This window comes from Cricetulus griseus, chromosome 3 (assembly GCF_003668045.3).
Source record: "Cricetulus griseus strain 17A/GY chromosome 3, alternate assembly CriGri-PICRH-1.0, whole genome shotgun sequence".
Taxonomy (NCBI): Eukaryota; Metazoa; Chordata; class Mammalia; order Rodentia; family Cricetidae; genus Cricetulus; species Cricetulus griseus.
This window is the reverse complement of record NC_048596.1, coordinates 55,893,613-55,907,019: the sequence shown is the minus strand read 5'-3', so window position 1 is coordinate 55,907,019 and position 13,407 is coordinate 55,893,613. Positions and strand designations below refer to the sequence as shown.

At 47.1% G+C, this 13,407-nt stretch overlaps 1 protein-coding gene across 1 annotated transcript in view; it reads left to right on the top strand.

Moving 5' to 3' along the window:
- Nucleotides 1-13,407, top strand: part of Cpt1a (carnitine palmitoyltransferase 1A) — a 63,007-nt gene that overhangs the window by 13,587 nt on the left and 36,013 nt on the right. Inside the window, exon 2 of the mRNA XM_027408785.2 lies at nucleotides 10,947-11,100. Within this exon, the coding sequence (XP_027264586.1) occupies nucleotides 10,960-11,100 (141 nt within the window). The 5' untranslated portion in view covers nucleotides 10,947-10,959. The remainder of the gene's footprint in view (nucleotides 1-10,946; nucleotides 11,101-13,407) is intronic.

The following is a 13,407-nucleotide window of genomic DNA, read 5'->3' as shown; positions in this document are numbered from 1 at the left end:
AAGGGAGGAGGAAGCTGCCCAAAGTCAGTGGACTGTGTCCAGGCACAGCTGGCCTGCCAGACAGAATGGCTGGGCCAGCTGGCCTTGAGGGCCATTCTTCTAGTACATCAGGGTTCCCGGCTGCACAAACACAAGGACATAGCCTTGGTGCCCAAGCTAGGCAGGGTGTGACGACCAGAAGCACTCCTGGGAAGGGAGAGCTGAAGTCAGGGCAGTGGGTGTCCTTAGTATCCAGGCTAAGGGGCTTTGCAGAGAGCCACCTGGGGAATGGATTGGCTTTCTATTGGCAGGGGACACCAAAGCCAAAAACAGCTGGTGAAAGGAGATGAGGGGAGGGACCTGTCCCTAAACCTTGCCTCTGAGACAGAAACACATTTCTAGAGAAAGAAGAGGAAGGGCTCCTGATTGGCAGAGGGCTTGAGCACACTTCCTTATGAGGTGAACAGAGCAGCCAGGCTCCTGGGAACTGAGGTGAGGACGTAAGGGTCAATATGGTAGTATCTGTGGACCACTTGTACACAAATTCCTGCATTTACAAATACACACGCACTCACACACACGATGTTAGGTAGCCTGTGGCTGCTCAGGCATGGATGTGAGAGAGAAGCCTAGAGTTCCAGGGAAGATGTGTGCCAACAGTGTCCTATGTGTGTGTGAATGTCTGCATGTGCAACCTGTGCATGCCAGGCCTTTGGAACCCAGAAGAAGGCATCGGACCCCCTGGGGTTGGAATGAGCCACACAGTTTGGGTCCTCTGCAAGAACAGTATGCACCCTTAATTGCTGTGCCATGTCTCCATTCCTTTGATGTTGTATTCTTATTTTTTAAATATTTATTTTTATCATTTTAAATTATGTGGCTGTGTGCATGTGAATGAAGGTGTCTCTGAGTCCAGAGGTGTCCATTCTCCCTGGAGTCAGCCACTTGATGTGGGTGCTGGAAACAGAACTTTGGTCCTCTCCAAATCAGTGTGCATGTTCTTAACCACAGAGCCAGAGCCGCCTCTGCAGCCCCCGATACTGTCTTTTTTTTTTTTTTTTTTTTTTTTTGGTTTTTCGAGACAGGGTTTCTCTTGTGTAGCTTTGGAGCCTATCCTGGCACTCGCTCTGGAGACCAGGCTGGCCTCGAACTCACAGAGATCCTCCTGCCTCTGCCTCCCGAGTGCTGGGAATAAAGGCGTACGCCACCAATGCCTGGCCCGATACTGTCTTAATTAAAAGGGCCAGATAGCCATAGGTCTGTGTCACCAACCAGCCCGTTTATTGCAAGGGCAGGTACATAGACAGGTTCTATACTGATCTGGATGTGTTGTGTTTCATAACTCTGAGCATTTGAGGAAGTGTTAAGTTATGGCCAAGTTCATGGAGGCTTTGGGGACACTTCTAAGTTTCTTGGATTCAGGAATATTTTGCTTCCCTCCATGAGACTCTGTATATCTCCTCCCCTTCTCCTCAAGCATCGAGTTGGTTTTTCATCCTCCCAGCTTGTCTGCTCACCTCTGTACAGCTGCTCTGGGCTGTTTGCATGTTGGATGGCTCTGCCAGGTGTGCCCAGGACTCCCAGTCCCACAGACAGGTCCCCTAGCAGCCTCTGTTGAGGGTGGACTTGCTTTTGGTGTTTTACAGAGAGCTACTTATTCTCCCACAGTGGCTTCAAAAGGGAGGTGAGGAGGAACACGAGGGTGTCCAACCTACAGCCTGTGAGGCACATGCAATAGAGGATATGAAAATAGCCCATCATAAATCATAAAATTAAATGTGTGCCACAGCACTCGGGTAGAGGTCAAAGGACAGTTCCACTGTGACGATGCTGGGGATTGAACTTGAGCAGAAGGGCTTAGCAGCAAGCACCTTTGCCCATTTAGCAATCTCATTGGTCCAGAATTTTTTTTCTTTTTTTCTTTAACTTGATTTTTGTAGATAGTAATGTCCTGTTGAAAGACAAAATGTAAGACACCTTGCCTACAGTTACTTTCCCTCTGAGGAGAAAGGCCCTGTTTCCAGGGGCACTGGGAATACTGGCTCAGTCAGGAATGAGGGAGGACCTTCCCCCACTCTGGCCTGGGGTCAGGTTGACTAAGCAGTGTTGTGGTGACTGGGTTAAGACTCACTGTGACTACTGTTCCTGGAGTGCCAGCCCCCCAGAGACATCTGTGCCCACCTGAAAAGTAGAGAGCTGCAGGCGGCAGTCTCTGCCAGGTATGGGGTTTGGTCTCCTGCCCAGGAAGAGGATGGCAGGACTAGCATGCAGCCCGTGAAGGGACTGGTATCAGCTCATGGCCGGGTTCTCAGCACAAAAGAGAGTTATTTGCTCCAGAGAGACAAGGATAGGAAACAAGAGACAAAGACGGCATAGAGGATGGGGGAGAAGGGACTGGGAGGGGAAGGGGATGGAGAGGAGATGGATAGCAAATAGCAGTTTATAAAGGTAAAAGGGGAAGCCCATGTTAGGATGAGGAGTTTACTTTTGATTGGATAGGTTAATTAGGGCAGCCACAAGGGGGCTTCTGATTGCTGGACTTCAATACTTTGATAGCTGGACCTTGGTAATCAACCTCAGTAGGAGGAAGGGGCCAAATAAGTGAATAGACCTTGGTGGCTAGCTTTAGGAGTGTAGTCTAATGGCTTTTAGCAAGGCAGAGGGAACTGGGGAGAAGGGCAAGGCCTGCCAGAGCCATGATTGCCATTCTCAAGCTGGCTAGAGTCCCTTCAGCTTGACCAAAAGGTACAGTTCAGTCTTGTCAGATCTCAGAGAGTGGTGTGCAGAACAAAACTTTCCCTGGAGAGACATAACGTACAGGTGTACTCACTCCCTGATGAGGATCCCATGACAGACCACCAAAATCCAACTTGGTGGACCAATGGCTTTATTGGGGTTACTTAAGGAGCAGAATTCACTCAAAGACAGTTGCATCACCAATGCCCACTCCAGCATGGGTGACAGTTCACAAAGCTGGGAACCTGGAACACATTGGAACTGCAGGCAGCTCAATAGGTTGGAGAGTGCCCTTCCTAGGTGCACAGTTGGTCTAAACCTCTTCTGGTCAGCTTGGGTGGTTTCTGCTCCTTCCAGGTAGCTGGTCTGGTCTCAGAGCTACTCTGTTTTGCTAGTCTCAGGGGGACTGTTAGCTTCTATTGTTTGTTCTGGCGGGAGGAGCTTAGTACATCTTGTCAGTTTCAGGGACTTCCTGTAAGTATTTTGAGTTGTTTACTTTCCTACCGAGGGAACTGTTACACAAGTGGGCATGTGATGGGGCGGGGGCTTTGGTTGCAGGGGCTGCCTTTCCATTCTCCCCGGCTGCCTGCTTGATCCTCCTGTCTCCACTTCATCTCCTGCAGAGTCTGCTGTGTAGTGCACTGATGGAGCAGGTACTTCCCATCCCAGGAGGCAGGAGCACTCAGAACCTACTTAGCACCCATGAGAGCTCTGGCACACTGAGAGGACCGCTGCATTAGATACATTAAGAGTTGTAGGGAAATCTCAGACGTGTGTGGAAAAGCAGTCCAGCAGGAATGACCTGCGTGTGGTCACTACCTACTTTCCCTGGCTCTCAAGGAACCTTTCCCCACCCCCCCTCATCCCAGTCCTAGGTGCCATGAAATCGTGTGTGTGTGTGTGTGTGTGTGTGTGTGTGTGTGTGTGTGTGTGTGTGTGTGTGTGTTGTGCCATGTAGGCAAGAGGTCAACCTTGGTTGTCATTCCTTGTACCATCCACCTTACTGTTTTTGAGGCAGGTTGTCCCTTTGGCCTGAGCAGATGCCTTGGGAGGCAGAGTGGCCAGTGAGCCTAAGGGATCCTCCTGTCTTTGCCTCCCAATGCTAGGATTACAAATGGGCTCCACCATCTCTGGCTTCTTATGTCTAGCAGCAGGCATTTTACTGACCGAGCTGTATGCAGATATTTGGTGTCTACCCTACAATGTTAGATGATCTCTGAAAAAAAAAAAAAAGTATTTCCTTAGTGCTGGAGGGTGGTGTTTATTCTGAATGGAACATTGGTGGGAACCGTGATGGTATGTGCTTCTAGGGCCATCTCATTTCACCCTGAGGCTCCCAGTTGTGTGTTTGGCCAGGGAAGGGTCAGATGCTTGAGTGCTAAATAGACAACATTTGTGTTGTGTGAGAGGACATTTTCTTTTCCTCTGTTTTTTTCTTTTCTTTTCTTTTTGGTTTTTTGAGACAGGGTTTCTCTGTGTAGCTTTGGAGCCTATCCTGGCACTTGCTCTGTAGACCAGGCTGGCCTCGAACTCACAGAGATCCGTCTGCCTCTGCCTCCCGAGTGCTGGGATAAAGCTGTGCTCCACCAACGCCAGGCTTCTTCTGTTTTTTCCTTTGTGAATGTGCATGTACATTGGTATGTATGCATGTGTGAGTGCATGCATGTGTGTGCAAGAACATATGAAGGTCAGAAGTCAACTGCAAGTAGTATTTATTAGCAGCTGTCTGCTTTTTCACTTAAAAATTTTAATTTATGATTACTGTATTGTATGATGTGTGTGAGAATGAGGTTGCATGCACACTGCGGTGTGTGGTGGGTGGAAGACAGCTTTTGGAAGTCGGTTCTTTCCTCACCTTTTTTTCTTTAATTAAAAAATGTAGGGGTGTGTGTGTGTGTGTGTGTGTGTGTGTGTGTGTGTGTGTGTGTGAATATATGTCACACGAGTGCAATGCCCACAGAGACCACAAAAGGTTATCAGATCTCCTGGAACCAGAGTTACAGGTGTTTGTGAGCTGCTTAATGTGGGTGCTGGGAATTAAACTTGGATCTTCTGGAAGAGCAGCAAGCACTCTTGATTACTGAGCCATCTCTCCAGCCTCCGAGACAGTATTTCTAAAGAGCAGCCTTATTGAGGTGTGTCCTAGCTAGCTTTATGCCAACTTGACACTGGCTAGAGTCATCTGAAAGGAAAGAACCTCAATTGAGGAAATGCCTCCATAAGATCCATCTGTAAGGCATTTTCTTTCTTTTTTTGTGTGTGTGTTTGTTTTTCGAAACAGGGTTTCTCTGTGTAGCCTTGGCTGTCCTGGAACTCACTCTGTAGACCAGGAGAGCCTCGAACTCACAGAGACCTGGTAAGACATTTTCTTAATTAATGATTGATGGGGGAGGGCCCAGCTGCTTGTGGATGGTGCCATCTCTGGGCTGGTGCTCATGGGCTCTATAAGAAGTTGGTCTGAGGGAGCTATGGGGAGCAAGCCAGTAAGCTGCACCTCTCCATGACCTCTGCATCAGCTCCTGCCTCTGGGATCCTGCCCTGCTTGAATGCCTGTTTGGACTTCTTTTAATGATGGACTATGATATGGAAGTGTAAGCCAAATAAACCCTTTCCTTCCCAACTTGTTTGGTCATGGTGTTTCATTACAGCAATAGAAACCCTGACTAAGACAATGTATAATTCATATAAGCAATTCACACATCTGAAGTCTGTATTTTGGAGATTTTTAATTTATTCACAACAATGTGCTACTATCTTATCATTTCACTCAGTTTGGAAACATTTTTATCAACCCCCAAAGAAACACTCCTTAGCCTTCATTGCCTTTCCAAGCTCTCTCAGCCCCTGACAGTTCCAATCTTTCTATTTCTATAGATTTTTCTGTTCTGGACATTTTGTGTAAACGGAGTGAGATGACATTTGACTTCTTGGACTTCATGTTATGCTCTTGGCTTTTTTTTTTTTTTTTATTAATGAGACATGTAGCTCAGGCTGGCTTCTAGCTTACTCTCAAGCCAAAGCTGATTTCAGTATTTGATCCTCCTGCCTCCCCGTCTCAAGTATGCCTGATTTATGTGGGCTTGTGTATGTGAGGTGAACCCTCTGCCCACTGAGCCATGTCCCCAGACCCCGATGTCATGGTTTCATCCATGTTAGTACTGCTTTCCTTCTTAGGGCTGAGTCATGTTCTGGTGTGTGAGTATGTCACAATTTACCTACGCACCTTCTCCTGTAGAGGAACCCATCTGTAGTCTCCTCTCCTGCTGTGGAAAGCCTGGCTGTTTCAATCTGTCATCAACATGACTGCTGTGAACACTCTTGTTTAGGTTTTAGTGTGGACTTGTTTGAGTTATCTTGGCCAAGGAAGGGAGTTGCTGAGTTCCATGGTTTTTACATTTTTGCTTTGTTTTGTTGAGATAATGTCTTTTTGTGTAACCCAGACTGGCCTTGAACTCACTGCCTCAAAGGAGTTTTATACTTAGCCTTTGTGGAAAGGACAGGCTGTCATCTGTAATTACCTAACCCTGTCACATTTCTACAAGAGCAGTGGGTGACACTCCTGACTTCTCGGTGTCCTCGACAGCACCTGTCACTCACAGTTTGTGTTCCAGCTGTTCCTGGGGGTGGCATGTGCTGTGATTTGGCTTTTGCTTCCTGGTGGCCTCTGGGAGTGGATCTGAGAACCTGAAGTAGCCTGTGAAGCCAACATGGAAGCTGAGACTGACTCATTCGATCTGGCACCAATAGCTGCCTAATGATCTGAAGCAGAGAGGCTGCGTTTGTGAATTGCTTATGCAAGCCCACAAAGCAGTAGGACTGCCTGTCAGAACAAACAAACCTGCCATTAAGTTTAGGCAGTTTTTTTGTCTGTTTGTGATAGGACTTCATGTAGACCAGGCTGGTAATGCACTGTGTAGCCAAGGGTAATCTTGAACTCCTGATCCTCTTGCCTGTACCTTCCTAGTGCTAGGTTTATAGGCTTGTGCCACCATACCTGGCAGGTTCTGAACATTAAACTCAGGTCACATGACAAGGACATTTCACTCTGGAAAGGGCACTGTAAGTATTCCCAGGCCCCAAGATTGTCCTGAGACTAGGTTTGGTTTCTAGGCAAACATAGGTTCATGACTTTGGATTGAATTGACTGCAGCCCTACATCTAATCTGCTGTTAACAGCCTGGTTGTGGGCTGAGGAGATGATTCAGTGGGGGAAAGTGCTTGCTGAGCAAGCTTGAGTACCTGAGTTTGAGCCCCAACATCCATGGAAAATGCTGAGTATAGCAGCTCTGGGCCAGTAATTCCAGCTTTGGGGTTGATGGTGGGAACAGGAGGATACAAGGGCTCAGGGATCACTCCCCCTAGCAGTCAGCACTCTCCAGGTTCAGCGAGAGACCCCGCCTCCAGACAGTAAAGTTGAAAGCAATAGAGGAAGCTAGCAGGTGTTGAACTCATGCCTTCATGTACATACAGGGGTAAAAACACCCAGGAACATATGTCACACACATACACACAACAGAAAAGTTTACATCAAATTGTTACCTGGTGTTTTAAAAATTCATTAATGTGTTTAAATTTAAAAATTCATTGAATTTTCTTTTGGTTTTGCAGCAAGGTCTGTCTGTAGCCAGCCTGGAATTCAGTGTTTAGCCCAGGCTGGCTTTGAACTTGTACAATAAGCCCGGCTCACCTTTGAGGTCATATAAACAATTGACAGGGTGGCCAGTCACAGAATCCTGCTTGCCCAGATTGATGCCTGTGGTAGGATTCCTGTCTGTACTGCTAGCCCCATGATTGCTGCAGATATGGAATGCTTGACCTGGGGCTGACTCTGTAGTCGATGGGATGTCTGCCTAGCATGCCCTGCCTTCATCCCCAGCAGTGGATAAAGCAAGCACAGGGGCTCATATCTGTAATACCAGCACTTCAGAAGTAGATGGAAGAGGATCTGAAGTTCAAGGGAATTCCAGATGTGAGCCTCCTCGCCCCAATCAGAGCTGTGTCCATGCCTCACCCAGGCTCTGTGTGTGTCTGCACAAGCAAGGGTTTGTAGTCTTGCTGCTTTCTCAGGTGGGCTCTGTGCCTTCAGCACGGCCAGGCCCTGCCTCTGTCCTCCTGCCTGCCAGGCAGGATGTAAATACACTGGGCTCTGAGTTATCTTCAGTACCAGGCTGTTTTGTCCCCCTCAACCTTTTGGAGTTCAGAGCAGAGCTCAATGACCAGTTTCCAGCTGTGTTGCCCACCAGCATCATCCCCGGCTGCTCCACCTAGGTGTCCTTGGTGACACTGTGGCATTTCCAACGCAGCAGGTCCACAGGTGAACTGTCAGCTGCCTGTCCTCCACCTCCACACCAGGAAGTGGCTTTGCAGAGCACATAGTTCAAGACCCTTTTATCAGCATGTCCAGCCCTTGGGGCTCAAACCTGTTGAGTTGGTTGTTGTCTTCATCTCCGATGGCACCACACTGGGCCAGGGCTCTCTGCTCTCCTTTCCAGGAAGGCATACAGAGCTTCAGGGTCTCCTGTCTGGCACTTCCTTCTCCTAACTGCCATACAGACATTGCTTGCTCTTTGCCTCCTCTCTATGCCACAAGAGGGCAGAGGGACCATTTCTGCCAGGGTCTAGGTCCTCACCTCACTGATACATGCAGCCAGCAAGTGTTTGTTGAATGAACAAGTGATTGACAATTGACAGGGTTTCATTCTACAACTCAGGCTCATAGGTCAAGCTGGCCTCAAACTATGGCAATCTTTCTGCCTCATTCTCCTACCACACCTAGCTTTGGTTATCTTTGAACTATATTGATACATATTGATTAAAAGGTTTTTCATTGCTGGGGTTAGAACTCAGGGCCTCACACATGTTAGACAAATGCTCTACCATTGAGCTACACCCCACTTTTACTTGTTAATGTCATATATCCCAGGCTAGCCTCTAACTTTCAGTATAACCAAGGATAACTTTGAACTCCTGATCCTCTTGCCTCCACCTCCTGAGTGCTGGAATTACAGACAAGTGCCACCACACACAGTATTAGGTATCATGTCCAGAGCTTGTACAAGCTCAGCAGGTACTCTTCCACCTGAGCTACAGCCATAGAAACCTGTCTGCTGATTTTTGAAAAAATACACATATTTGGGCTGGAGAGATGGCTCAGTGTTTAAGAGCACTGGCTGCTCTTCCAAAGGACCCAGGTCCAATTTCCAGGACTCACATGGCAGCTCACAATTATCTGTAACTCCAATTCCAGGGGACTCAACACTCTCATACAGGCAAACCAATATGAATGAAATCAAAATAAATAGATCATTAGAAAATACGCATTCAAAATTTGGGGTTTTGTCTGAGTATTTTGCCTGTATGCATGTATGTGTGCCATATGCATGCAGTGCCTAGGGAGGCCAGAAGAGGGCGTCAGATCCTCTGGAACTGGAGTTAGCGGATAGTTGTGAGCCGCCATTTAAATGCTAGGAATCAAACACAGGTCCTCTGTAAGAGCAGTAAGTGCTCTTAATCACCGAGCCGTCTATCTAGTCCTGATACCTGTTGGTTTTGACAGGTTTATCAGACATTGTGGGCCTCAGTGGGAAAGTTACTACATGATGAGAACACACCCATAAGTTAGATTTTATTATGGTTCTGCATAGTTTTTTTTTTTACCTCTTATCTTTAATATTTATATATATATGCACACATACACACACATACATAAATACATAATATACATATTTAGTGCTTTGTAACAAACAACTTTAAAAAACAGAGGGGTCACACACTCTCAGAAGAGGGGACTCCTCAGGCAGCTTCTGGGGGAGTGGAGGAACCAGGAGGGTGACACTTATGTTGCGTTGAGTGTGGCGTGGGTTGGAAGCTGTTGGCTTAGACAGACCACAGGAATAAGTGAAGAAGAGAGGAAAAGAGCATATTGTAGGTCGCTCTTGTTTTATTATTTATGTGTATTAGTTTGTTTTATGTGCATATGCACATGAGTGTAGTACCCACAGAGGCCAGATGAGGGCATCAGATCTCTTGGAGCTGGGAGTTACAGAATCCAGTGAACTGCTTGACTTGAGTTCTGGGAATGGAACTCTGGTCTTCTGCAAGAGCTGGAAACATTCTTCCCAGCCATCTCTCCAGCCCCAGCTCCTTTTATTTATTATTATTTTTTTTTTGTGCTGGGAATCTAAGATGGCTTCAGACATGCTAGTCATTGAGACAGAGCCTGGAGATTTCTAAGATTTCCTGTAGTGAGTGGGGCAGAGCAAGCTAGCACAGAAGAGGCCATGTTTTGTTCAGGAACAACTAAGGCCCCATATATGGGTGCCTAAGAACAGTTTGACTTTAGGAATGGCCTCAGAGAATCAGAACCAGTTAGGATCTGTGTAGCTTGTGGGACGTTAGTGCAATGTTGTTTTGTTTTTTATTTTGTTTAAGTTTTTTTGTTTGTTTTTGCTTTTTTGAGACAAGGTTTCTCTGTGTAGCGTTGGCTGACCTGGAGCTTGCTCTATAGACCAGGCCGGCCTTAGACTCAGAGATCCGCCTGCCTCTGGTTCCTGAGAGCCGAGATTAAAGGCGTGCGCCACCGCAGCCCAGTGTAAAAAGCATTTTTATTCATTCCATGTGGGGGCAGGGCATGCACACCACAGTTGTGTGAAAGCCAGAGGACAGCTTTGTGGAATGGGTCCTCTCCTTCCACCTTTAAGTGGGTTCTGGGATCGAACTCACATTGTCAGTCTTTGGAGGAAAGGGCTTTACCAACTAAGCCATCTCGTCAGCTGTGGTGGAGTCTTGTAGCACTATCTGAAATTGGAGGTGCAGTAGTCCTGCCTGAAGGGGGTCAGGGTCAGGGTTGCTGGGGCTTGTTTGTTGCTCTCCTGGTGTTTTCATGACAACTTCTGGGGATGGGCTGTAAGAAGATTCATCCATGCAGTGCAGGTCAATACATAGCCACCAGTGTCCTTTTGTCATGCTGGCTGAGAGTGCCTTTGGGGGTCTAATTCTATGGAATGGGCAGAGCACATGGGATGGTGATGACATAGGCCCACACCATCACCTCAGGCCTGTGTGGGATGGACAGGTGAGAAAGTGTGGAGTGAGGGACAGCACTGTATCTGTTGGAGACACGTGTGAGTCTGTTAAGTCACAGGGTTAAATTCAGAGGGCCTCGTACTGGAGGCGTTTCCCTAGTTCCTGGTGTGTCAGGCTTCTCTAAGACATCTCTATCCCTGCTCCAGGTCCCTACTCAAGATGGCAGAAGCTCATCAAGCTGTGGCCTTCCAGTTCACCGTCACCCCTGATGGCATCGACCTCCGTCTGAGCCACGAAGCCCTCAAACAGATATGCTTATCAGGATTGCATTCTTGGAAGAAGAAGTTCATCCGATTCAAGGTTGGTTGGCTGGTCTTCTCTGCAGTGCTTGCTGGGATGTCTAGTGTACCTCCTTAGGTCCCACTCAGGAAGGAATTATGTCTTAGGTGGGGCTCTGAGAGAGAGCAGTGGTCTCCAAACTGGTGAAGGCTCATGGGACACACTTGTATAGAATGGACTCATAGCTCCTTATTGTTGGATTTTAGAGGTTTTTAAGTTTGTTTTTGTTTGTTTGTTTTTATTTAATGTTCATTGATACTTTGCTTGCCTGTACAAGGGTATCAGAAGCCCTGGAACTGAAGTTATAGACAGGTGTGAGCTGCCATGTGGGTGCTGGGAATTGAATCCAGGTTCTCTGGAAGAGCAGCCAGTGCTCTTACCTAATGAGCCATCTCTCTAGCCCTTTGTTTTTGTGTTTTTTGTTTGTTTTGTTGTTTTTTATTTTTTATTTTTTTTTTAAGACAGGTCTCTTTGCATCCCTGGCTGTCCTGGAACTTGCTGTGCAGGCCTAGTTCTTCTGCCTCACCCACAGGCATGCTTATTGGGCCAGTTTATTAGGGGTTGGTTTAGGGATGGCACCCAGGGGTTCACTCAGGCTAGGCAAGCATGCCGCCTCTTGAGCCACATCTCCAGTCTGGTGATCTTGTTGTTCTTAATGGAATTTTGTTTTTTTGTTTTTTGTTTTGTTTTGTTTTGAGACAGGGTTTCTTTGTGTATGTAGCCTTGGCTGTCCTAGAACTCACTCTGTAGATCAGGCTGGCCTTGAACTCACAGAGATCCACCTGCTTCTGCCTCCAGGTACTTGGATTAAAGGCATATGTCACCACCACCCAGCCTTGTTTTGTTTTAAGACAGGGTCTTACACTGTAGCTTAGGCTGGCCCAGAACACAACTATAGACTTGGCTGGCCTTGAACTTTCAACTGTCCTCCTGTATCTTTTTTTTCTTTTTTCTTTTTTAAAGAAAGGGTCTAATATAGCTCAGGTTACCCTGGAATCCTCAGCCTTTCAAGTGCAGGAGTTGTGGGCATGAGCCACATAATCCAGTCAGCGAGTTTGTTTAATCACAACTTCACTAAAATTCTGAGGCACTAAAAACTGTTTCCACACATTCCAGTACAGCCCAATGCTCGGTCGGTTCTCAACGACGACCACCTACAGAAGTGGCCTCTGCTTTTTGCTTTTTTAGATTTACTTATTTTTATTTTTATCTTTTTGGAACCAGCAGTTGCATAAAAGCATTATTGGGGGTGAGGAGACACACACATGTAGCAGGAACATGGAGAAAAACATGTTCAGGAAGCCAAAAATGCAGTCTTTTTCTGAGGGCAGGTTTTTAAGTCTCTGAAGAGTTTTCCTGTCCTAATTTAGGGTTGGTCAGTTTGAAGAAAGATGGGTTGGTTGACTGGCCCACATCCGTGCGTGCGTGTGTGTGTGTGTGTGTGTGTGTGTGTGTGTGTGTGTGTGTGTGTGTGTATCTGTTTATGCAGCATGTGTGTGTCTGGTATCCAAGGAGGTCAGAAGAGGGTGTTGGATCCCCTGTAACTGGAATTACAGATGGCTGTGAGCCATCAAGTGGGTGCTGGGAAATGAACTTGGGTCCTCTGTGTGCATTCGAGTGGAGGCCTGACCTTTACATGGGTGTCTTCCTCTGTAGCTCCTTATATACTGAGACAGTCTCACTAAACCTGAGCTCACTGATTCTGACTGGTCTAGAGCCTGGCTAATTTAGCTAGCCAGCTTGCCTCTGGAGTCCTGGGGTTACAGGCGGGCCCTGTTCCTGCCTGGCTTTTACATTGATTCTAGAGATCCAAACATTGGTCCCTCCTCCAGCTTGTGTCCCCAGCCTTGTTTTTGTTTTTTGAGATAGAATCTGACCCTGTAACCCAAGCTGGTCTGTAACTTAAGGCAGTTTTCCTGACTTTGCCTCTCAAGTGCTGGGGAGCCGTGTGAGTCCCCACCCCTTGCTTGGAGAAGCCAAGCTGCTTCTCCTGGAGAAAACCAGGCTGCCCTCAAATCAAAGAGCTCTGCCTCTGCTTCCCAAATGCCAAATGTGTGTATCTATTAAGGATTAATTTATTATTCTAGGCATGGTGGCCCACCCCTCTAATCCCAGCACTCAGGAGGCAGAGGCCACAGCCTGGTCTACATAGTGAGCTCCAGGATAGTCAGAGATATGTAGAGAGACCTTGTCTCAAAAACAAAACAAAACAAAACAAAACCCTAGAATTAATTTACTGTAAGTTTCAAACAGCCAACAAAACTGAGAGAAGATAGCACTCTCCACTACCCTCTCGGTCTCTAGAGATGGCAAAGTCTGGCCAGCTCT